This window comes from Ciconia boyciana, chromosome 8 (assembly GCF_034638445.1).
Source record: "Ciconia boyciana chromosome 8, ASM3463844v1, whole genome shotgun sequence".
NCBI lineage: Eukaryota > Metazoa > Chordata > Aves > Ciconiiformes > Ciconiidae > Ciconia > Ciconia boyciana.
Genome location: NC_132941.1, coordinates 12336858 through 12361941, shown reverse-complemented (window position 1 = coordinate 12361941; position 25084 = coordinate 12336858). Strand labels below are relative to the sequence as shown.

At 37.3% G+C, this 25084-nt stretch overlaps 1 protein-coding gene and 1 long non-coding RNA gene across 4 annotated transcripts in view; one reads left to right on the top strand and one right to left on the bottom strand.

Moving 5' to 3' along the window:
• Window positions 1-25084, bottom strand: part of LOC140655787 (uncharacterized) — a 125873-nt gene that overhangs the window by 6186 nt on the left and 94603 nt on the right. For 2 of the 3 annotated variants that reach the window (XR_012043874.1, XR_012043872.1), the window contains exon 7: window positions 8042-8218. The exons of the other annotated variant lie outside the window; for it this stretch is intronic. This is a non-coding gene — a long non-coding RNA (uncharacterized lncRNA). Of the gene's footprint in view, window positions 1-8041; window positions 8219-25084 lie in introns of those variants that run through there. 3 annotated transcript variants of the gene reach the window in all.
• Window positions 1-25084, top strand: part of GALK2 (galactokinase 2) — a 49959-nt gene that overhangs the window by 15273 nt on the left and 9602 nt on the right. Inside the window, exons 6-8 of the mRNA XM_072870691.1 lie at window positions 10202-10300; window positions 13038-13190; window positions 18184-18394. Of these exons, the coding sequence (XP_072726792.1) occupies window positions 10202-10300; window positions 13038-13190; window positions 18184-18394 (463 nt within the window). The remainder of the gene's footprint in view (window positions 1-10201; window positions 10301-13037; window positions 13191-18183; window positions 18395-25084) is intronic.

The following is a 25084-nucleotide window of genomic DNA, read 5'->3' as shown; positions in this document are numbered from 1 at the left end:
GAGTTATACACTCTTTTTCCTGATAAATGTAAGATTAAAATAGTAGCTGTAGAGTAAAAGTCGTTGAAATTTCAAGCTTTTATGAGATAACACTTCCAGTGTGAAGTTGGGCCTATGAGATTAAGAGCCAAAAAAAACCAAAATGAAAAATATTGTAAAAGCATGGCTAGAATTTCATGGTGGCTTGCTTTAAAAATAGCACTTTTTTGACGTGGAAAACAAAATCAGAAAAACAATATGCTCTCACTAATTATTGTGTGTAGCAGTCTGCAATAGGGCATTGTTTCAGTGTGCATACAGTATTTTTTTTTTAAAACCCATCACACACATACACAATAGTTTAGGGAAAATACCAGTCCAAGACAATTCAGCCAGATGTGCAGTGCTAACCAGTTGCAGCAGTGCAATAGCATTCAAATAACAAGATGGAAAATTTAGAATGTGATCTTTAAAAAGAATCCATTTTTCTTCTCCAAACAGGATACCAGTCTAAGACTGTGTTGGCATCACTCAAAGAACAGCAATGCTCAGTATTAGCTTTTGATTTTAAAGTGATTTTTATTTTACTGTTACAAAATCAATCTTTTGTACAACTTTTCATCAGGAGAAGATACTTTTTGTAAAGGAAGTAGAATAATGCTCTAAATTGTCCCAGCTTTGTGTTTCATGGTAGGAATTAATGAGTACAGAAAATCAGTTAGTACTTTTGAATAACTAGATTTACTTGAAAGATGTGATGATAGTGTTGCTGTCCAAATGTTAAATCTTGTGGTACTAAGTTCTGTTCAGCCACTCTAACATTTTTTCTGTTGCTCAAGGCTGGGCAGCTGTGCACATACTTATTGGGAAAAATAGATCAAAAGCAAATAGGGTTTATTTAATTTAATGTGAAATGTTGAGCAAAGGAAGTTGAATTATATTTGGCTCTATCTAGACTGAGAAAAATCTAAGTCAGACAGAGTGATAAATAAAGGACCTAAATCTAATCTCTAATGGCACAGTGTCCATTGGCTTCAGTTTTCTCAAACTGTGGCTCAGATGAATTTTGAGTGTGGGATTTTCAAAACATTCAACGTTGTCCTGTATTTAAAGAGTTACAATACCTAGTAATGTCCCTGATGTCAGTGGGAGACTAGATAGGCCAGTTGGAATATTTTCTACTTTATTTCTGAAGCCTGTATATAATAAGGAAAGGGCTTTAATGGAATACTTTACCACTTCGTAATAATTTTTTTGATGTGCAATAAGGCTTTAATATTTAGCTATCTGGCAAGAAAATCTGTGAGTATTCATATTGATAGTGTGACTTTGAAATTAATAATGTGTGCTGATAATACTAGTTAGGATTATTTTATAATATTGCTGCATCAAAAATGTTTGATAGATGCATGGTCAGGTTATTTATATGACAAATTACTTACACAAAAAATGGTACATACATATTGTATTTTAAAGTACTGTTAATATTGAGAAATGTTAAAGTTCCTTTCTCCCTGTGGAATTAAAAATCAGGGTTCTTTAATTTGTTAAGTTTGACTATGTGTGTTTGTAATCAAGGGGAAACAGAGTACTTCGGAGCAGTGGTAATCAAAGGCTGTAATCTCTCATCAACCAAATGGATAACCTTCTATTTGAGCATGTTAGAGGGCAGACGAAGTCAAGCTAAGATTGCTGTGCTTATGAGGACATCCAGATACTATCTGACAAATATTTTCCCATTTTGGAAAAAAGTAAGCATAATTACCTTGCAAAACATATATGAAGTTTAGCTAATTGGGATTTTGTAAGCAAACTGGAAGCAGATGGTAACTTTCAGCAGTCTGTTCCTAGTCAAGACCAGATATTAAAAATAAGGACATTCCTGGTGGTAAAAATAACCTCATAATTTGGGCATCATTTTATACCTTAATGAATGAAACATAGTACCTCGTATTTCAGAAGTTCTATTTGTACATATATACATATGTATAAAACATGCACAGATTGAAAAAAAAATCAACATCTAACTAGACTTTAAATATGCCTTAGGTGATGGAGAATGTTTTCTTCTTACTGTAAAATACTCATCTTTATCTATAAATGTTTCTTCTCTGTTTTGAGTCCTGTGTAGAATTTCACAAGTCCTTTGAGTCCCGTAGAATTTCATAGAAAATCTACGCTAAATTTGCTATTTGTTGTAAAGGGAAGCAGCAGACTGACTCTGACTTTTCAGATTAAACTGGCCAAAATATTAATGCATGTGCATTGGGGAACCATTGCTGTATTGCCGTAGAGAGAATAAATGTACACACAGGACTTTTGGCTCAATAGATATAAATACTTCAGTTACTTAAATTTGCATGCTGAATAGACTTTTGGAGCACTGAAAATGACAGTCTAAAACCAACTTATATTAAGGAATGTATTTTCTTCATGGAGCTTCCCTTCACGAACAATAAAATTTAAAACAAGAAGAAAATTATTCTTTGGTTTTAAAGATTAGCTGTCACTAGTCCTGCATTGTTATATATAGAAAATTTAGCACATTTAACTTTGGCCAAAATGACCTTACATAAAGCCACTGAGACAGATGTAATTTAACACTATCATTTTATAGAGAAGGTTGCTTTATTTTGGCTGCTGTCATTCTGGATTTGTATATATCAAGTTTCTGGGTAATGTAGGGTGAGCTGTTCCAAAAAAATACTAAGCAACACTAATTCTGTTTTACTAACAAATATTTGCCTGTCTCCTACTCACTAATTGTCTTACTCTTTTAAGGGGTTTAATCTTACACAAGTTTACTTCTTTAAAGGTCTATGTGAGATTGAAAGGGATTGATCATTGGTATGGAACATACTGACAGTGACAGTTATATAGGGACAAATTCTATCACAGTTTACATACTGTCCAGACCCATTGCATGAGTGAAAATTAGAGCAGTTGGCCCTTGGCCTCTTTGTGAGCAAGGGGACTATTAAAGGTGAAACTCCCTTATCTGTTCTCACTCAGATAATTCTTTAGGTTTCTATTTTAGGAAATTTTTTATAAGTAAGTGATCATCTGTTCACTTTCATTATTCCTCGGATACCTAAATACCTTTGTACATTTAGGCCTTCATGTTCATTATCAATAACATCAAACTGAGAGAAACTAAAATAAATGATGAGGCAACAGAGAATCAAATGAGCTGTATTGGGTGGTTCATAATTCATTGTGCTGCTGAAGGATCGGGGTATATATGGCCAAATATAATACAATGTCGGGTTGTGCCTGGAAACAGTCAGAAAAATATTCTTTTATCAGTTCTTCAACATTTTTGAAAGACCAGAAATACTCAGTTGAAAATCAAAACCTGAGTTTAAGGTGTTTCATATTGAAAAGTAAACAAGCAGAGAAAAATACATACTAGTGAAAAGTATTATTTTACTGAAAACCCACTTTTTCCATTAAAAATCCAAAACAAGGTAACATGACGCAGAGCTGTTGATGAGTTCTTATTACAAGAAATCTCTCCATCTAGAGTAACTACACATCAGGCAACTAATAATAAAAAATCACAACCCTTCTTTGTCAGACTAAATTATATCTCCACTAATATGATTTCCCAGATTAGACTTTCTGCATGCTGGATAGGAAATCTTGTGGCTCAAAGATAAAACACTTTTAAGTGGTAGTAATTTCTTTCTTTGTAACCCAAGATTGACTTGCTCCTTATCAGGGAGAACCTTAAATTGTTTCAAACAAAAAGCAGAGGTAGTTAGTAGAGCTCTTAGATCAAAGGCTAGCCTAGGTCTGCACATGGGGGCCAGTTGCCTGGTAGACAAACTGGTAAGTGCTGCCTCCTGCAATAGGATACATTCTGAGCAGACTTTAGAATTAAGCTTCTGAAAAGGAACAGCCTGAAAAAAATACATTTTGTACATTGTTAGTTTCAGATTTTTCCAAATACTCCAACTAAAGTTTTCTAAAACCTAAGAGTTCAGTTTTGAAATCCTTGAGAGACAGCAGCTTCCTTAAATAGATTATTACTTCACATAAATTTCTTAATGCTTAATTGCTTATTAGGCAAGTGAGTGAATTGTATGCACTGAGATTCTACTCCTAATGATGTTGCTTTGTATTGTTTTAACTATGGATATTCTCATTTAATATGTTGTATCTTTTTTGTTGAATAAATAACAAAAATGTTAAACTTATATCACGTAACTCACTGATACTAAGCATCTCCCATGGAAGCACAGCCAACCTGGCATGTGTACTTGCCAACAGATATAAAAGCACTGTTTGCATTTGTATGTATCATATTGGGTCTGGCATTCAAAAGCTGCAATATTTAGTGTTTCTCGACAGATCACCAGGGAGACTTCAAGGTTTAACTCACCTACCAGCTACTACTACTGTCATGTTATGCTCCTCTCTCCTGTATTCAGAGGCTGTACAAATCAATTGTACAAAATAACTCAGGGTATTGCTAGACTAACTTTAGATATTTAGGTTTCCATCCCAGCTTCCCTGCTTACTATCACTCATCTTTACAGACCTCACTATAGTCAGCAAAAGGGAACAGTTTGCTTCAGCCATGCCACTGCAAAGCAGGTTTAAACAAAGGGACTTTGCACATGAGTGGCTGATGTGGTCACATAATCTCTCCTGTTGACTACAGTGTCAGGATGGTAACCTCAGTGAAAGAGGTGGAATAGTAGTGCTGAACTGGTTGAGGTTGCATTACCATCTGTCTATGTCAACACTAATTAACACACATTTTATGTGGCTCATTTGCCACATAAAAATAGCAAAAGATACAGTGACATAAGGTAGTCTAAGAAAAGCTGTAAGTCTGCCTCTCTCCTTTCTTGCCAACCGAGATAGTTAAGTTGTGAAAGATTCAGGGAAAAGCCACATGGATGATCAGAGGTACAGAATGACCTCCATAAAAGTAAGCTAGGACTCTTTGGAAAAAGGCATTTGAAGGGGGAAGTGATAGAGGTCCATAAAACAATGAATGTAATTGATGGAGTGGGTAAGAATCAATTATTCATTGCCCCTCACATTATAAGAGCCAGGAGGTATTAAATGAAGCTAGTCAGGGGCATGTTAATAATCAATAAAAGGAGATGGTTCTTCACCTGACAAGTTGTAGAAGTCCTTGTAACTGGATGTTCTACATGTTAAAATTCTGAATGAGTTAAAAGGGAGTCTGGACAAGTTCATATATAAGAAATCCATTGTTGGTAACTAAGTGTGCAGAATTCACATTTGGCTCAGGAAGCTCTTTATCAAAAAATAACATTCTGGGGAAATATCATCTGTACTTGGCCTTTGTTCCATACTAAGAGTCCACTTTCAGGTACAAGATACAGAACTAGAAGTGGCATTAGTTTGACCCACAAAGGCTGCTTTTATGTTAATATAGTCTATTTTTTTATTCCGATCCAAGTCTTTTAATGAATTTTAGCTAGCTGACAACCCCTTACTTAGTCATGGGCATTATATGCACTTCCCTTCTTGGCTAGGGTTTTTTTTTTTGGGGGGGGAGCAGGATCAAAGGAAACATCTCCTGATGTTTGAGCTTTACTTTTTTAATTACTACATTAAATATATCAGTTTGCTTGTTTAATAGTGTAGATGACAGCTTAGGACTTACTGTCCGCATGATGGTTATTATTCACAAATGATGACCTGGTCTAGCCAGTCCTGTTGGAACAACTTCCTGGAACAATAATACAGAAATTCAGAGGGCAGTAGCATATGTGGATCACAGAACAGCTGGGATAAGGAAATTTTTTATTCATCTGATTAAGTAATTTTTTTCCTAGAGTCATAATGCTACTGTTCAGACCCATTTTTATGTTGATTGTAGTGTATTTTTGTTCCACTTTTCATTACCATCATCTTAAAAAGATTTTAAACCTGCCCTGTAAAGATTTCCCTGAGACCATGTTCTTTACAGAAATAAGCCACAATACTGGAAATAGGGAGGTTTTTGAATTCTCATTTCAGCTTTGTAACTGATTCACATGACTTTGAACAAATCATGTAAATATCTGTGCTGTCTCTAAATTGAAGATAAGAGCAACCTTATAGGAATGCTTTTAAAGTAAAGTATGTAAAATTGTATGAAGACTTAAATTATGATTTATTAGTGTTTTTGAAATACTGCTTTAGGGATGGAAAAACCATGCTAGTGAGTCTTGGGTGCGTAGAACTAGTTATGTTTTGTGGATGGCTCAAAGTGATCTCTCATATGGATCAGAATACGTGGGATGGAAGTGTAGCCTATGTACAGATGGGGTTTATTCTTTCTGCATATTTCTCATGGTGCTTCATGAAGAACAAATGTCTCCTTTCACCTAGCTCTACAAGAACGCCTGTTGAGGACTCCTGCGGAACTCAGTGGGGCAACATTATTTTATATGCATAACAGTTGTACTTTGAGACCTACCAAGGAGGGCTGGCCCCCTCTGACCTACCTGCCTGGCAGGTGGTGCTGTGGTGTAACCTGGAGTGCAGTCTCCCTAAATGTGGCTATGAGAATGCTCTGAGTTACTTCTCTGCAGGAACTGCAGTGCAGCCAGGAGGAAGAAGGTGATGCATGCCTAGGTATTGTTCAGACATACATTTGAGATGTTGCCAAATTTTGCAGTGAAATCTGGGATCTGAGCAGCTCTGTATTTTTACAGGTGAGACATACACTACAGAGAGGTATAAATAACAGATGATTCAAACAGTCCCTGCCCTAAAGAGCTTCTGAGTGTTGCAAGTTGAATGGAAACAAGGCATTGCTCTGAGATAGGCAAAAGTTATTTCCTTTTATTACATGGTTTTAGCGAATTTTTTCCTTAGACATAATTTCTGTGGAAGCCTAGAGTCAGAGAACTTGTGTAGCAAAATGTGGCTTTTTTCAGTTTCTAGTAATGAAGTCACACATATTTATAGCATTATCATCTAAGAATCCCAAGTAGCAATTACTAATTACAAAGAGGGGGAAGATACTCCTCATTTTATTGAGGAAATGGAGCCATGATGAATTAAAGGGACTTTCCCTGAATCACAAGAAACTTAATGTGGAACTAGAAATTGAGCCCAGACCTCCTGACATTTGGTTCACTGTTTCAGTCATATGACCATCCTTTTCCAAGTATCAAATATGTACACAAGGCTCTCCAGTTTAGTCTTCACATTAGTTTCCAATGCTACAATTCAGTTCCTCTGAACTTTTCCCTTTCATTCGTTTTAGCAAAAAGGCAAACATTTTCCCATTTGTCTCAATAGTAAGTAGAAACTGCTTTCTATACAGATGACGATTTCCTCTCCATTCACATGCTTCTCATCCTAGTATTAGAAGGCCAGCGTGTGTCAGCAAGGGCCTGTTTAAATTAGAAACCAAATAATGTTTCAGGGATGCCTTGGGCTGTCTTGTGGAGAGGGTTCTTCTCAACCCTTGCCAGTTACTACTTGGTGGTCCTGCCAATCCTTGCTGAGTTTCAAAACAAAAGTTGCTCAAGCTCAAACAGCGCTGTTAGCCCAGCATACGCAGCTGGACAGCTGGTGAGCTGGGACGAAGCAAGGCCCAATGCTTAACCAGGCACAATTCACCAGACCATGTAAAGGGACAGGGGAGTGGCACTGTCCTAATTGTTAACATTCCTCCTCTGCAAGACTTCTCCTGATATTTATTTAATAAGCCCAGGCTCATAAAGTCTAAACGATTTAAGCAATCAAGTGGTAGTTGATGTGTATATGGAGATGACATGCAGCCAGACTAAGTGAAGGGTGAAATGCTTAATTTCTGACTTTTCAAAGCTTTATCTGGCAATTGCAGATGACATAATACCTCAGGCAGCTGTGCCCAAGAGTGGAATACACATTGTCAGTACCTCAGGAACTGTACTTCAGGCCAGGTTTGCACAGCCACAGCTCCTATTTAAGTGCATGACCGGCATGCTGCGTGGTCTTTTCAGCCAGCGTGGAGAAGTTTCTGTTGCTGCCAGTGAGTAATATTCATGAACTCCAGTCTGATGTCTCCTGCCAGTGGCTACAAAAATCAGGGATGTGGTATTCCTCTGTTCTCAGAGGGGCGAAAGGCAGGTTCAGCAGAACTTGCTGAAGCATGCCAGCATTTCTACGTCCCAGCAACAGATGTTTGTAAATAGGCGCACCTTCACATGTAGAAAGGAGTGAGCATCTAGTGGTTTGTTCTGTGGAGGTTTGTTCTTTCTTTTCTGTGGAGCTGTTGCTGAGTATTTTAGCATTAAATGGGAAAAAAAAGCACCGTTACATTCATTAGCATTTAATTCAGAATTATTTCCAACTTGTAGTGGGGCACGGACATAGTGGCTGGATGTTAAACTTCTGTTGATGGGATGAAGAGGTCTAAGGTTCAAACTGGAAATGGAGCTGCTTGGAGTGGATGTGGGACAAGGGAGGAAAAACAAATTTTGGTGAACCTCATCTTTAGCAAAAGTCAGGCACTGGGAGATAGCTTTTGTTAAAAAGAAAGAACACCAAATGTGTGATGTTCCTATCTTTCTCAAGAAAAATAAAAGAAGCATTATCTCTATTTCAGCTCATCTTTAAAATACACAGAGGAAAGGCAGTGCAGAAAAGGAGAGTATTTTTGCTGATTGTACTTTCTATGTTCTCTCATTAATGGTCTTTTTCTTGTGAGTGGTGATTCACTGCGTTCGATTCAAAGAGATCCAATCTGCATAGTTTTAGAGTAACTTTGTTAATGTTCTTTTGATAACTTCTGCTTATCAGCCCAAGGCTTATTGGCCATAACTGCATCGTGAGCTGAGTAAATTGGTTGTTAGTGCATTTGCAAACAATTCAGCCTGATTACATCGATCTAAGGACCAATTTTACAACTTTGTCTGTGGTGCTATTACAGAAATTGAGCGAGCAAGCAGGCAGGCAGCCTGCACATACCTCTCTCTTAGGATGGTGATTTACTGCCTCTATCTGTTGCCTTTTACAGCTGTGTGCTGGCTAATGTCCCTGCCTTGCTGGTGAGCTTGTTTCAGTCCTCTGATGCTACATCCCTAGTGCGGAATCTGAATCTGACTTTGCCACCAGACTGAAAAACAGACTGCAGCTTTTCTAAAGTTCTTTTCCCATCTCCCTGTGGTTACCTTGTGCTTAGAAAAACAAACTGGCATGGGTCATAGTATGGGGACACAGATTATTTCCTTTTGACCTACTTCCTTTTGACTAGTCTATGTTCTTTGACCATTCTCCAAGGCTTCTCTTGTGTTTTGTTTTGACTTGGCCTGATGGCTGAAAGCCTTACTGTAAATTATTATTTCTGACAGTTATGATAGTGATATTCCACCCTCCCATAGTATCCTCTGACCTGCAGGTATCAGAATGCACAAAAATGTGCCTAAAATGTCACAAAAGAATGCAAATCACATATAGTTACAAATTAGTTCAGATAAATAATGTAAGCAGAGTACAGTATCTCAAGGAGAAATGACAAGCACCACTGATAAGAGTATTTCCAGTGAGAAGGGGTTTCTGAGTTAGGTTCAATACATAATTTCTGATTATGGAGTCAGTGCATTAAAATAGTATAAAGTAACAACTTGCCATTTTTCTGTAAGCTACCAAGGTGCATATATAGATGGATTCAACTAATAAATCAACAAAATATTGGCTACTGGGATGGAGGAGTGTGAGGAGAACGAGGAAGGCGGGAGAAGGACAGCTACAAGAATTAAGCGTCTAAACAAGGATACCCTGAAAAGCATCTGTCTATGGCAGGTCCAGTGGATGGTGAATAGCTGATTCTATTTTGCTTCAGAACAAAGGAAAAAGGGGCCATGTGGCATCCTGGTTGATACTAGCTTATACTACTTCGTGTGTGAGAGGCAAGGGTTTCAGAGCTCTATCATTATCTCCTTTGTTTTCTCACTAGTTCATATGTAAGCAGTATAAAAGTATCATAGAATCATAGAATAGTTTGAGTTGGAAGGGACCTTTAAAGGTCATCTAGTCCCACCCCCCTGCAGTGAGCAGGGACATCTTCAACTAGATCAGGTTGCTCAGAGCCCTGTCCAACCTGATCTTGAATGTTTCCAGGGATGGGGCATCTACCACCTCTCTGGGCAACCTGTGCCAGTATCTCACCACCCTCATCGTAAAAATTTTCTTCCTTATATCTAGTCTGAATATCATCTTTAACTTTGGCTGAAACTTCACATGTTAATGTTTTTTTCAGGTGGAACTTGCAGAAATTTGCACAAAGAGTGAACATTATATTGGCACAGAAGGTGGAGGAATGGACCAGTCAATCTGTTTTCTGGCAGAAGAAGGAACTGTATGTGGATATTTGTAATCGAAACTAACAATGTAATATTAATTTATGTAAACAAAAAATACCTTCATATGTATCTAGCAGAAAGACAAGAAACTGGAATACTTTAGTAAGCAGTATAAGCACCCTTGGTATGCAAACGAAACAGGAATTGTATGTATAAAATTGTGTACAATCGAGTATGACAAGTATGAAGGAATAAGATAATGAAAATGAGAAATGGCAAGAAGGAGGAAAAAAAAGATGTGGGGAAAGATGTACTCTAGAAGAGCACCAGGTTCCACGCTATTTGGCTAATTCATCGCTGAACTTAGAATGTTTCCCATATAATGAAATCTGAATGGTCGGTATGCCTTGTATTCAGTGCAAATGGGATAATTATTACAAAAATGCTTTCTTGAAACTTCTTATAACCAAACAGTTCTAGGAAGTTTTGCCAGGTCCAGTTACAAAGACAATGGAGACTTTTTTCCCCCAGTTTTGCTAATTCCAGACAATTCTGTGGCTGGATTCTGATGTAGAAGGCATTTAGCTGGCTTAAACGTGGTGACAGAAGGTGGACTAGCAATGATATACAGGACCTGCCAAGTTATGCATGAGTGCTTGCAGTGGAATTTACAGTGGAGTTCATCTGCTGTCCCAGAAGGTGCACAGGACTGCGAATGTTCAATCCTAAAACCTGTCAAAATACTTTTATTGAAATGAATGTAGCATTTCATGACAACCTTTATTTTGCTTATAATTGTGATATTATATCTCTACAGCTTTTGTTCCTTAATGCCATATCTTGGATAAGCTTATACAGAAAATAAGCTATTTCCTAGAATTACATCAAACATTTAATTCCGTCATGAGACACAGGTATTTTCAATTTCACATCACCTGTACCTACTCTACACTTTTCCTTCACACTTACACTGTTAGTAGTAAACACACAGCTACATGAATGCTTGAGGAAGCAGCATATTTTCCTGGCATACACACAGATAATCATATAAGTGGAGGCTTTTCTGACATACAAAGATGGTGATCAAAAAGGCAAAGAAAATGTTAGAAAACATTAGAAAAGAGATTGTGAACAAACCAGAAAATATCCTTGCTTCAGTGTACTTGCAGCTGAATGCAGTTCTGGCCTCCCATCTCAAAAAAATATACTAGAAGAAAAGTACAGTAGAGGACACTGAGGTTGATCAAAGCTATTTTTTTATATGAGCATTGACTGAATAATTTAAAACTTTTTAGCTTGGAAAACAAGTATCTTTGAGGGTAATATTTTGAAGCTCTGTAAAACCCCTGAATGGATAAGAGAAGGTAAATTGAGAATTCAATGTTTTTCATAACCGAAGAACTAATAGAAACACAATGACATTAGCAAGCAGCTTGTTAAAAACAAACAAGGAAGTTTGGTGTTTTTTTTTCCAAAACATTCATTGTTAAGTTGAGAAATACCGTACATTGTGGAAGGCAAAAGTTTAAAAAGGGTTCAAAAAAGACGTTCTTGGGTACACTGATAGAGTATTAGCCGATTTGTAGCTACTAAACATAATAGTCTGATGTGTCTTGCAGTGTAAGTATAACCACGGTAATCTTTGCTTATGGGAAGCTGGAAAAACACACCCGGAAAAAAGATTGCTTTGTATATGTCCTATTTGTATATTCCCTCTAAATATCCATTTATGGCTACTGTCAGAAACAGGACACTGGACCAGCTTAGTGGTACATTCTGATCTAATGTAGCAGTTCTTAAAGAGTATATTTAAATGTAAGCGAGCTTGTCTGTCTTGATTGTAGTTTTGTGACGTGGTCCAGAATCTCAATGGCAGGGAGTAACACACGTGCTGTACATAATGTACAAGCGGATTTGTCATTGTTTATTTAGCACTCTAGCTGCTCAAGGAACTCTCTGGGGGTGAACTATGCCAAAACCAGTAAGACGTCCCTGCTTGCAGAGTTACAGTCTATTCTAAGAAGCCAAAGCAGGGCACATGATTTACAATTTATCCCAATGAAAAACCAGATGTGAATTTAATCTCTTGATTACATTACATCCTGAATTATTTAATTAATGGATGCCTAGCTTATTCCATGAAAAGGTCACAAAATGTTGGGAACATCTTACGCAGCCTGTGTAAGGCATCTGTGAGGCAAGACAGTCTCTTATGTCAGAAGGAAGGAGATAGTAACTACATTTTGATATATAGTTTTATTTCATTTCTCTGTTTAATCGTCCATATGTAACATGATCACTGTCTCCAGTCAGTCCTAAGATTTTGGTACTATTCGGTACCTCAGTGAACTAATCTTGATTTAGTGGAAAATCAGAAAACTAAGGGGGAGATGGACATTGGTGAAGGGGAAGGGAATGTGAAGCCCCTTGTTTCTAGTGGCACGCACATTAGCTTCAGCCAGGCCTGGTACTTTTCTGTAGATCAAAGAAAAACTGTTGTCTTAAACAGGCAAGAAAAATAGGTTGGGTGGGGTTCTGTGAAATGCTGAAAAAACCCAAAGACTTAATGGAAACATTTTAAAATCCAGCTACAAGGGAAAGGTTTGAAATGTATGTGTAACTTGGCCAATGAGGTTAAACCTCTTTTCTCGCTGTTTCATGTCAGTTTTCTTTCCTTAACTGTCCCTGGATTTTCAAGAGAAAAAACATGCAAATTTGCATTTGATTTATAGAACTAAGTGCACTGTTAGCTAGTAGTAAATTAAAACTAACCATTCATTTTTCTTTCAATAGGCCAAGTTGATAGAGTTCAGTCCTCTGAGGGCAACTGATGTTAGACTTCCAAGTGGAGCAGCGTTTGTTATTGCTAACAGTTGTGTTGAAATGAATAAAGCAGCAACTTCTCATTACAATATTAGGGTAATGGAGTGTCGTCTGGCTACAAAGGTAACGTATGGCTTATGTCAAACTCTAATGAAACCTTCAGCCAAATATGTACTTTTTTCCACTTCTGACCAATCATGTCTTTAACACCTGGCTAGGTGCTACTTTAAGTAGCATTTTTCTTTCCAGAACCAGACACCTCCATTTCTGCAGAAACAGAACTCCTGCCGAGTTTAATGGAAGTGCAAGGACTGTGCCCTTATATAGAAGATTATGTGATTTAGTTCTATTCAATTTATTTTGTATTATATTTCAACGGAGGAAATAAGTCTATTTTTCAGCAAAAAATATTCTCAGTTAATAAGATAGACTGTTTCTAATTAAAGCTAAATAATGACAAATAATGGAAAGCAACCAGTGTGGTCACATGTTTATATGTATATATGGCAATAGATACGTATTTTCTATGATTTAGAGGACATCAAAGCTACTAGTTGGAGGCCTGGAAGTAATATTGGAAATGCTGAATAGCAGCATATATGTCAGTGTGAAGTTTAAAAACAGGCTTGAATCAAAACCCAACATTTAATTTGTGCTCCTAGTTTACAGCTTGCAATTATCTCTAAAATGTATGGAATTTGAACATGAAAAAAATCTAAGTTCCACTTTCATTCTGGATTTTGTAGACCATAGGTTTAGGAATATGTAGATGTAGGGTTTGATTTGAGTTTGTTATAGGAATACAGTGGATTTTTCTTTGATTAGATTAAGTGAGGAGTATGCATAAATTATACCCAACAGAGTGCGCTGTGTGAAAGAATAGAATTTGGGTCACAAAGTCTAGATGAAAGTTTTAAAAACTGCAGTGTGGAACTCCTTGCCACAAAATATTTGGCCAAAATCTGAGCAATACTCAAAAGTACTTTGAGCAGCTGTTGGCATCATAATTCTATGAAAAATTACCATAGTCAATGCTTAAAAAAAAAAAAAAAAGAGTTGGAGACATGATCAGATACTGACAAAATGTAATATAAAATGCTGTGTTGAGATATTTTTCAAGGAGAGAAGCGAAACTTCAGATGACTTTTTAAATGGGCTTTGAACTCAAGTATAAAGAACATAGCTCCATTTTAGATGTATATAAGATATGGTAACAATAAGAGCACCGATGACCATAGTTAAAGCTGTTGTCACTGAAGTTAATAAAAAGATCCTTATGCCATTAAGCAAATCAAGATAAGGACCTCTCTGTGTGTCGGTCTTGGTATAACTGATAAACCTCTGATTTAGGATAGTTAATTGACTAAGTATGTATTTTAGGAAGAGCTTCTTTGGGAATTTTTTTTGCATAAGAAACGGAGCCTTCACAGATGATCTGTTCTAAAAGGCAAACTACAACGAGTGCGTTAAGTTGTAAGACCTTTTGAAGTATTATTCCATATACCAGATTTCTTGAATTGAATCACAGTTTTCTAAATTGCTTTAAATTATTGGTCCTGTGCAGTAAACTGAAAAGGTGGTAAGGAAAGATGGGGTTTTTTTTACATTCCTGTTAGCTACGATGCAATCTCTAAAAAGGTACCTTTAGCAGATGCTTGATTTTAAGGAGACTAACAACATACACCTGTCTATTTTTAAACATATGCTACCCAGATGGAAAGTTGCACACACTATAAAAATACATTGAGCCAGGGAAAGACTGTCTTTAGGAACAGGTCACAGTGGGGTGAAGGAGGGCAGGTATGTCAGTGGAAGCAGGGAAGTCTTTCAAGCACCATTAAGCTAATGGAACTATGAAATAACATGCTGGGCCTCGCAATAATGCTTTAAAAGAAATTCTCATTGGTAAGTGCCTTAGGATAGGCTTTTTTCCCCCTTTCTGCTTTCGGTCATTCTAGAATTTCATACCGTTTGGAGAAAACTCCATGTAAGTAGAGATGCCAACACAACATATCCCTGCTGGCATTAGTGTAGAACATTTTGATGTCAGTCTGTCCTGCAGCAAATGAGCTCTTGATCATCTTCACAAAATTCTCTTTCTCAGGTTCTGTTCCTTTCCCTTCCCTTCTGGACAGTCATTCTTTTGCTTGTTTTTTTTTTTTTTTCTTTCTCTATTCTTGTTGTAACCTCTGAGTGCTTTCCTGTACTCCATTAAACAATATGTTTAAAGACGCTTATGTTCTGCAGAACACTCGCAATTCCACAGGAAATTAACTTGTGCTTTATACTTCAGAGAAGTCACACAGTAGGTGCTGCAGGATGAATATGAGCATTAGTGAATGCTGTGCTCTCCCCTGCTTCACCGTGTGTGGTTCACTTCACTGTCAGCTACAGAGTGTTGCCAAGAATGTCTGCAACTGGAATGCCATATAGTTAATCAACTAATGTTTGTTAAATGTGGAAAGATGCTCAGATGACTTTATAGAAATGTAAAGTGTAAGAAAGTGATGTTGCTATATAAGGACTAAGTACTCCTCATCAGACTTTCTTTTATTTATATTTGTCCCATCATTTACTAAGTATGTTTTCCTCTCAGTTACTTACAATTCTCCAGTGTGCCTGTGTTGAACAGTAAAGGACAATAAAGCTACAGATGCTATATCCTGGCAGTTAAGAGCCAGCTGGATGATGTCCCCATCTTTAGTCCTTCTAGTCAGAGACCATCACGAAAACATCCAACTGTGGGATCAGTATCAGGATTACTTTTGTACATTTAATAGATGGGATTTTTTTCCCATTTCTGTTCTGTGTCCATTAGAATTTGAGCTGCTGCAGCTAGATTATTTTCAAAAACCATTTCTATTTGCCCATAACATTTTTCCCAGTGCTGTTAGAATTGAAACTTTGCTATAAGCAGTATAGACCTTTCCAACAAAGCCCTGCCCGCTGGCCTGACAGGGTCAGTTTCCATTTAGAACATCTGACCTGTAAAACTCCAGCATAGTTAGTTCATCTAAAGTACAGCTTCTCCCTTGAAGTATAGAAATGGGAACAGATGTGACAATACATGACATATTTCTACAGGGGATTATTTATTACAAAAGGAAGTAGAAAAACTTTTGTTGCCTTATGGAACATTATTTTTTGTAAATTCTTAGTTCTGTTTAACTTCTGGTAATAAAGTCTAGGGGATGCTGAACATTGGGATTAAAGTATGAGGAAAAAAATTTCCATTCATTTAGCACCTTGAAGCAGATTTAAGAACATGTCACAAACATGCACCAACATAAGAGATACTCAGTATTTGAGTAAAACAAATGAAGCAATAATTGTTATTCTAACTTACCAATAAGTAAGCTAAAATACAATGACATAAAGGCTGTGGAGTTCTAGGTACTCAGAGCCTTTGAAAAGCAGGCCAGAAGTGATTTAATCAGCCTTTTACAAGAAAATTTTCTCACCCTGATTTCTGCGTTAGCCACTAGACAGTGCTGCTTCTTTCTCTACCGCTGAACATACAAAACTGTGTTTTAGATGGTGACAGAGTCATATGATTTGGATTTTGATTGTATTTTGTTTGTTCTGCACTACTAAGCCTCACATAAATCTTAGCAAGTCACTAGATGGCACCAAAAGTAGTTAATTTTTATATACTGTAATAAAGCAAGACTGGAAAAGCCCCTGCAAAAGCACTGTTGGAGGAGAGCAGGAGCATGAGAATCTATAGCAAATAGTTGAGCAGCAGATCTTCTGCTTAAATTTCATGCTGTAACTTTGCATAAAGCAAAGCAAATACTTTTCAGACATGTATGTAAATCCCATGATATTTGTTAACCCAGGAAGTTAAACGGCTTTGCTGAATTGAGACGTAAATGATTTCAAACTAATCTCACTCAAAACCAGTGTTTATTGAAAAGAGTAACAAAACACACTGGGTGAAATGTTGGCCCTTTTGATGAGAGGTTTTAACACTGATTTGAATAGGGAAAGGATTTCATTCCTTGGTCTTGCTGTAGTGGTTTAAACTCTGCAAACATACAGCCTGATCTGGCATACTTGGAAGCTTTAATATCAACTTAAATGGTGCAGGATTGGAGGTATGTCATGTGCTTATGACTACAGTAAAATGACATTGGCATGTACCTGCTAATCTGTGTCTTACTCTGTAGTAATCTGTTGAAGTTAAAGGTGGTATGTCAGTAGGATCCCACAATGATGACTTAATATTCTGTGATTAATAACATTAAAAATACTCCACCTTATGAGGAAAGCTGCTTTACTCAACCTTTTCTCTTCCAGAGAAAAGCCTCTTTGACATACTTCCTTTTAGGATTCTGGTGGTTGAAGTAACTGCTGTCAATTGCCAAAACACCACAAAGATACACAAAGCATGACATCATTATCTGGAGTGGGAAAACCAGATATATCTATAACTAATCAGCATCATAGCAATCATGTAGGAATGGAGCAGAGTCTGACTAACATCGTAACCTTCCTGTAAGCTCAAAACTTCCTTTGAATTAGATGTTAAAAGAACATATTTAAAATTTACTTTAGAGATTGAGAAAGGTTACGGTTAATTCTCCCACACAAATCTTATGCCTACTTTCATATTTTTAAGGCTATTATGAGAAAGGGTTTTAATGACAACCTCAAATGTTCATCAGAAAATTCCAGGAGCATATTGGAAAGGTCAAACAGTTTTAAATGTTAGAGCAAATTCTAACAGTACAGAAACAGACTTCTTAGGGACTTTTAGTGTTACAATATCGTAGGATTTGTATAAGCAATTGTCTGATTGTGGTTGTAAAAGGTTAATAAATGCTTGAAGTAACAACATCCATGGAAGAGGATAAACCACTGATTTGATATCACACAAGTAATGCCAGGATGGCTTTTACAGACAATATCTGATTTGAGGGAAGAATATGTGTCATTCACAGACCTTTTATAAGTAAATATAATTATTATCTGCCATGTACTGATAGAAAGTAGCTTCTGATGGTTCCCAATTAAGAAGTGGAAAGAGCAAATGGGTCTTAAAGGTGCTTATGGACAATTAAATAGTTTTAAACAGGAAGGCATAACATTTTCCATTTTATTTTTTGAATTTTAGCTTCTCTCAAAGTCAAAAGGCTTGGACTGGGAAAAAATGTTGAGACTCTATGATGTGCAAACCAAGCTAGGAGTTAGCCTAGAGGAAATGCTGACCATTGTCGAGGAGGTATTACATCCTGAGCCTTACAGCACAGAGGAAATTTGTAAATGCCTGGGAATTACCCTGGAGGAGCTCCGCTCTCAGATCCTTAGTCAAAACACGCAAGATGGTAAGCATATATGAAATGGTGTTTTTTAGTGTACAATGTTTGTATTATATAAAAGTTTATGTATTAATAAGTAGTGCAAGTGGAAGTCTTGCCAGAATATTCTCCAGAATCTTGGGTGGCAAGTGGGAGAATTGATATCACAATTTTAATTCAAACTTTTAACTTAAAATAGAGCAAAACATTGATTTAGATTGAACTGTTTCTAAAATTGTAGAAGTAGCAGATCACTTACTATTTTAGATTAACCTGCGCTGATTTAGAGTCATCTCTCAATAACCCAGGTTTTATTCTAGGGAAAAGTCTAAACTAGGCTTCCTTTTTAGGCAGTAGCTCTTACAAACCCAAACATATTGGATGGTTACAGCATCATTAAGATGCATCCTGTTTGCTCTCCCTTAACTGCTGTTAAAGACCAGCATAGACAGAGCTTGTGTTTCTGTTTTTGAATTGATAAATACATGATCACTTCATAAAACATGCACTGGGCAGCAAGTCATCTAGGTCTCTCCTGAGAAAGAAGTTTCTGTCACTATCAATATTTTTTTTTCTTTTAGGAAAATGTTGGTGGAGGTGAACAATTTACTATTTAAAGTATTTCCTATGATTCTACCATGTAGTCATAAGCATTGGCACACCTGGAAAGGATCCTGGATGCATATAGTAGGGTTACTAATAATGCTGAATAATAGAGCATTTATGAAATAATTAATTTGCATTCATAACAGGTTTCCAATTGAGATCAGAATCTTTCTTTAAGAACTTAAAATAATCCTTACTTCCTTGTTTCCATTCTGTGGCCGTAGTACTTCTACTGTTTTGTAGGTGAATTGTATCCTTGCCAGTCCTTCCCAAGACTGCTTTCAGGGATGTATATATTTGATGTATATAAATCAGTAACATATCTATGTATACTGATGCTTATATTTAAATAATCTGTATATGTGGAACGATTGTAAACTTTATATATTGACCAAGGATCAGGTCCTGAATCTAGAACCTGTTTTGCATCCCAGTGGTATCAGAGAGTATGAAACTATCTTATTGTCTAATTACACTGCCAGAGGATACCAGCATGGAATATGATATCTTAATCCAGCTCTTCATCTCCATATAAAGAGTTATGATAACTCTGTGCTGCGTGTACGAGACATATACTGAACCACGTACCTGCACTCTGCAACATTTTCATGGGAAACTACAAGGCTGTAAATCTTTTACGCTGTCCTTGTACTCTCCCCTTCATGAAGCAATAGAAGACTATTAACTTACAGATGTTTATATTCCTTATACCTGGTTTATAAAACAAAATTCTACATTTCTGTAGAATTGAATTGTTTATACAGGTTATTTCAATTTTTTTCAAAAACCAAAGTCTGGATAAAAATTTGAACATGAAAGCTATAGAAGAAACTCAAAGGAAATTTTATACTGTGGCTCTGAATAGCACTTGCAGATGTTTGCTGGACAGAATGTCTTAAACTTGCACGACCATGATTTCATTTGATAAGGCCAATTAAAATGGGTTATGCTGAAAGCCTCTTTGCATGTACAATATAAAATTAAATAACAGATTTCTGTAAAACTATATGCAAAGAAGAAACAAGACAGACACAGAAAGAAGGAATCTAAATCCACTGTTTGTTTTTGTTACACACTAAACAAATTACATTTTATGTTGGCTTTGGAAAACCAGAGGCTGTTTGACAAAAATATTTTTCTTATTTCCCCTCTACTTTCCCAGTATATTTTAATGACAATGCCTGGCTTCTCCATGTGAGAGAAAACATACTGACAAATAAGTAATCTCTGCAGAGAATTTCAGAATATTGTCAAACATTTTTGTTCAACATGAAGAAGGAACCATAACATTTAGGGTATTTTTTTTCCTTTGTACACATTTTATCAACTTTTCTGATACAATATTATGTTAAGGGTGAATTATTTGCATGAGAATTGCTATTTAGATCATTTACTGTATTCTGAGTTTTCTCTGTGGCTGAATATAATTTGTCAGTAGTTTTAATTTTTTGTATTATTCAAAGCCCAGTGATAGTTACAAATAAAGTTTTGTATCTCATATTTAAGGATCCGAAAGTGCTATGTAAATATTATTTTAGACTTAAGTCTAGCTTCCTCTCCTCTACTCCTCCAGCAAGGGTACTGTATACTTACATAAAATTTTGTAAGTCTATAAGGCTGATCAGATAAAAACTCCACATCCTAAAGAAAAATAGTATGGACAGGCTTTGGGCAAGTCCCAGGCCAGGTCTGGAAGCACACAGCAACTTTGCATCCCTTTTATAGGCAGGTACTCAAGGATTTCTGCAGCTCCCCACTGTACAGTCCACTTGTTCCCCAGGTTTGGAGAAGTGTGGATGGTACATAAGGCCTCTCTAAACTTCTTGCAGTTGTTCCTTGGCCAACTCAAAATCCTGAGTTTAAATCCCCCTTGCAAATGTTTACACATGGATTGCACTTGTGGCTTCTGAACATCTCTAGAAAAAATAATATTTATTACTTTCTAAGGTGCACTATGCCATAATTTTGGCTTGGACTTGAGTGCTTCACAGAACATTTAGTGTGTGGTGATTGTGGGATATTAAGTATTTATAAGCTTCACCACAAAAGGATATTCTCCTGTAAAACAGTGTATTCCTTTAACCATGAAATGTTTTTTTTTCTCCTTCTTAAATGAGGTATTTTTAAACCCATTTTTCCTTTTCAATGTATAAAATTGTAATCTAATTTGACATTTAAACCTGGGAATGAAATCGCCATGGGAGGAGCAGGCATCCATTTGCTGTGTGGATTTGGCTGTTTAACTGGCCTCCTGTTTGTCCCCTGGAAAGAGAATTCTAAATCTGTGCTGTAGCTTCAGTGAGTGGTGCTTGAATAGCCTTTCATTCTCACTGCCAAGTAATTTGTATTAATGGTGATCTCAGTGCAAGAACAGTTTCAACTTTCTTTGCACAGACAGGCGTACGTGAAGGTGGACTTTCAAATGTTCTGTCAGGCTGCTCTGGGATATATAAAGCCTTGTCATGTGCATAGTAAAGTGCCCTTGTCTTACAAGAACAGAAGTTACCTCCAGACTGATAGACCTAAGAGCACTTCCCAGCTTGAGGGTCCGGGTGCCTACTCCAGCCTCAGCCCGATCCATGTCATGAAGAAATGTGGGAACGTACCATCCCCTTCCACAAAAACATGGTTTACTTGGGAAGAGCCCCAGAGAGGTGGCCGCTGCAGGCAGATCCCATACAGCTACTTGGAGGATGCAGGCCTTTGGGGTGTGCCAGAGGTTAGGCACAGGTTAGGCACAGGTACTGAATGGTCTAGGTGAGTTGCAAAAGCCTTGTTAAAGCTGGCATTCCTCTGGAGAGGAAATAACTTTAAACCAGTAGTTATCATAATCTCAAAGCAGGTGTCTGCTAAATGGGTCACTGAATCCAGCAATGACTCGTCCCCTGGTTTATTTTCAGAGAGCCAGATTGCAAACAGTTACTTGAGCAGTCTCAGTAGAGTAACTGTTCCCCACTTTGAGTAGGGGCTTCACAATCTGGCTCAAATTAAAGCCATCTGGCAGCATTTTCTTATATATGTTATGAGCCAGAAACCTTCACCCTCATCATGTTCAATCAGCAGGATGCCTAACAGAGAAGGGTACTATTCCACATGAGTAATGATGGTAGAAACCGTCCCCTACATGATTTTGCATTGGTGAGTTTTTCCTGTTGTAAATTTCTAGCAGTCCCATCAGCCATGTGTAGCTCATTAATCTACAGTGAAATATATCTTAAGAAGCTGCCAAAGCAACTAGGAAAAAAAAATATATAGCCTAAAGAGGTTGGTCTTTACCTAAAGGTCAGATAGAATTGTACAGGAAGCCTCTAAAGAAAGGAATCTGCTGAAGTTGAAGTTGTAAGAAATAATATAATAACAAATACAATTAAACCACGTTTAATTATAAAGAAAAAAACCCCCTGTAAATGGGGTGGACAGGTTTGCACAATTTGTGTAAAGCTAAAATTAAAAATACGACCATACAGTTGAAAACCCACAGTAAACTTCTCTGTTATATTTAATTAACCCACAGTTGTTTGGGACTAATAGTCCAGGATTTTTGTTTGTTTTTAAGAGATTTTATATGGATTTTGGACAAACTTTCATTAACGTTAGTCTGCTGTGTCTTAACAACTTGGAAGGTTCTTGCTGCAGTGTGAGCTATTAGTGCACTGGAAAATGTCACCATTTCTTTCAAGGGCATTTGGTGGTTTGTAAGTGAATTGAATCTACCTGTTCATGGATGACATTACAGAAATCCTCTGCAGAGGAGCAAAGCTAGGGTGCAGAGAATCCACAAAGGGTCAGCAAGAGTTGCTGGCATTCTCTGAAAAACAGATAAGGACTGGTAATACAAAGTAGTTAACAGTGGAGGAGATTCCTTATTGACTGTATCCGCTTTGAAACTTCAGAAATACAGTTAGTGAGGCTATGACCTGGAAGGTGGATTAGCTGCTCCAGTAGCAGGCTGAATACAGGCAAAATGTGTTAAAAACTTAGTGACAAAACCTCACTAAGAGCAGACCCAGGTGTAGGATTCCTTGTCCTCCTTAAAGTTTTCTTTGGTCTCATTTTGACTTTTCAGGTTTACTTTAATTTCTTATGATCTGTATCGGTTTCAATCTATAAAAGGTATCACTCACCCTCACTCGAGTACACAAGAAACTTTTTCTGTGTGCAGCTGATACCATACAAAATAAATCACAATCTCCATACTGTCTTTTCAGAAAAGGCACAAAAGAGACCCTGAGATTCTGATAGTGCGAGTGTGTCTAGGTCTAAAATCAAACAGTTCATTCCTGCATGGCAGTGAGCTATGCAGAACGTGGCAGAGAGGAAATGTGTAGCGATTTTCAAAGAACAGTTTTTGAGAGCGTGATTCTCGTCAGAGACTAGGTCCTCAGCCGATACAAATCTCCATCAGTCCGAATGGCACTGTGTCACTTTAAACAAGCAGAGCACCTGAACTGGATATTGCATAGATCTCCTTATGGAAGAAACATTACTTTAGACATGCCCTAGACAATTGCTCTTACGTCAGCGTGGCAGCCAGCTAGTTTCATTGCACCAGAGGTTTTAGGTTCCTCGCTAGTCACCAGAGAAATGGGTACCACAGGGCAATCCCGGTCTCCGGTGGGATAAATGGTTCCCTAACCTGCCGTTTTCACTGACAGAAGATGGAGCTGAGGGTACCCATACCCCTAATTTGGAAATAAATTTAAGCAGGAGAAACCAGGCCTTTATAGTTTACTGGATTAGGAAAGTATATTTACATTTTCAGTCATATTAAGTACCTAATTTCCATACACTATAATAGATTTAAGGATCCACATGCTTTTAAGAATCTGGCATTGGTTCCCTAAACCCTGCTTTTTTGCTCTCCTTTGAGCACCACAGAGGGTGAGACCATATAATGCAGTCCTGTGCAACACTGGAAGGTTTACTTTGAGGGCTTCAGTTTTTCCTCTTTCAGAGCACTCCAGCCCTAGCTCAGATATAAACTAATCAGTCGTGCACACTTTGTTTTTGTTTCTTTTAACCGTGACCAAGTATGGCTTAGGAAATCAGTCCTTTTTAATTGTAAAAAATGTGGCCGCATGAAGCACGCAGATTCTGATCAGTTCCTGCACTCTTCTAAAATCACGGCCTCCATAGCTCTTTGGCATGTTCTATTTCAGATTTTGTTTATGTGGAGCTAATATACAGGCTGTGATGTAGCAAGGAGATTCCAATATAGATGTAATTTTTGGAAATAACATGTGTGCTCTTCTATCTTTTATTATATAGAGATGGTTAGTTGGACTACCCATCCAAACAGAAGAGATACAAAAGGGTTTCTCTATTACCGGAGGCATTTGGTGTTGAAAGCTGAAAAATACGTGAATCATTTCGTTATTTTGGAATAGGACTTAACAGAGTACAGAGGTGTTTGCTATCCTGAAGATAATTTTACCTGAACAGTACACTGCCAGAGAGGAAAAACAAACTATAAAAAAAGTTTTTTAAACACAAACGGAATTTTCTGAAATAAAATGCTGACCATAACCAACCAACAGCTAACGTAATGATACCAGCCTTTAACCGATACTAATTTGGTAAATGTCCACAAAGGAGTCTGAAAATAATGTACAGCCGCTCTTTCTCACTTGAGAATTGCCTGAAAGGATTGCTTTCGCATCGAGAGAAAGCCAGTGTCAAGGTAGCAAATTCTCCCCTACACTGAGTGACTCTCCTGGGAGTGAATGCTGTCAAGGACACAGCTCAGATCTTTTGGCTGGCAGCCAGTAGCCGGAGCGCCCATTCTGGTTGCCAGTTCATAACATGATGAGCACAACACAACCCCAGAGATTTTTAAGGTAATCTGGCCAGTAGAGCATTGCTCTACCAAAGGGTGGTCTCCGAATCAATCACAGCCTTTGGCAAGTCTGTTGCCTTACAATTGAAACCAGACATGTTTTCAGTTCATTCTTTGGGTTACTACTGTTCAATGGTGATTTACAAGAGAGTGTGAGCTATGGCAATGTCTCACGCAACTTTAGATATTCCCTAAACGAATGCACATTTAGAAATCTCCTTGCTCTAAAACAATGGCTTATAAGAAAAGAATATTTAAAGAGAAACCATCCTTAA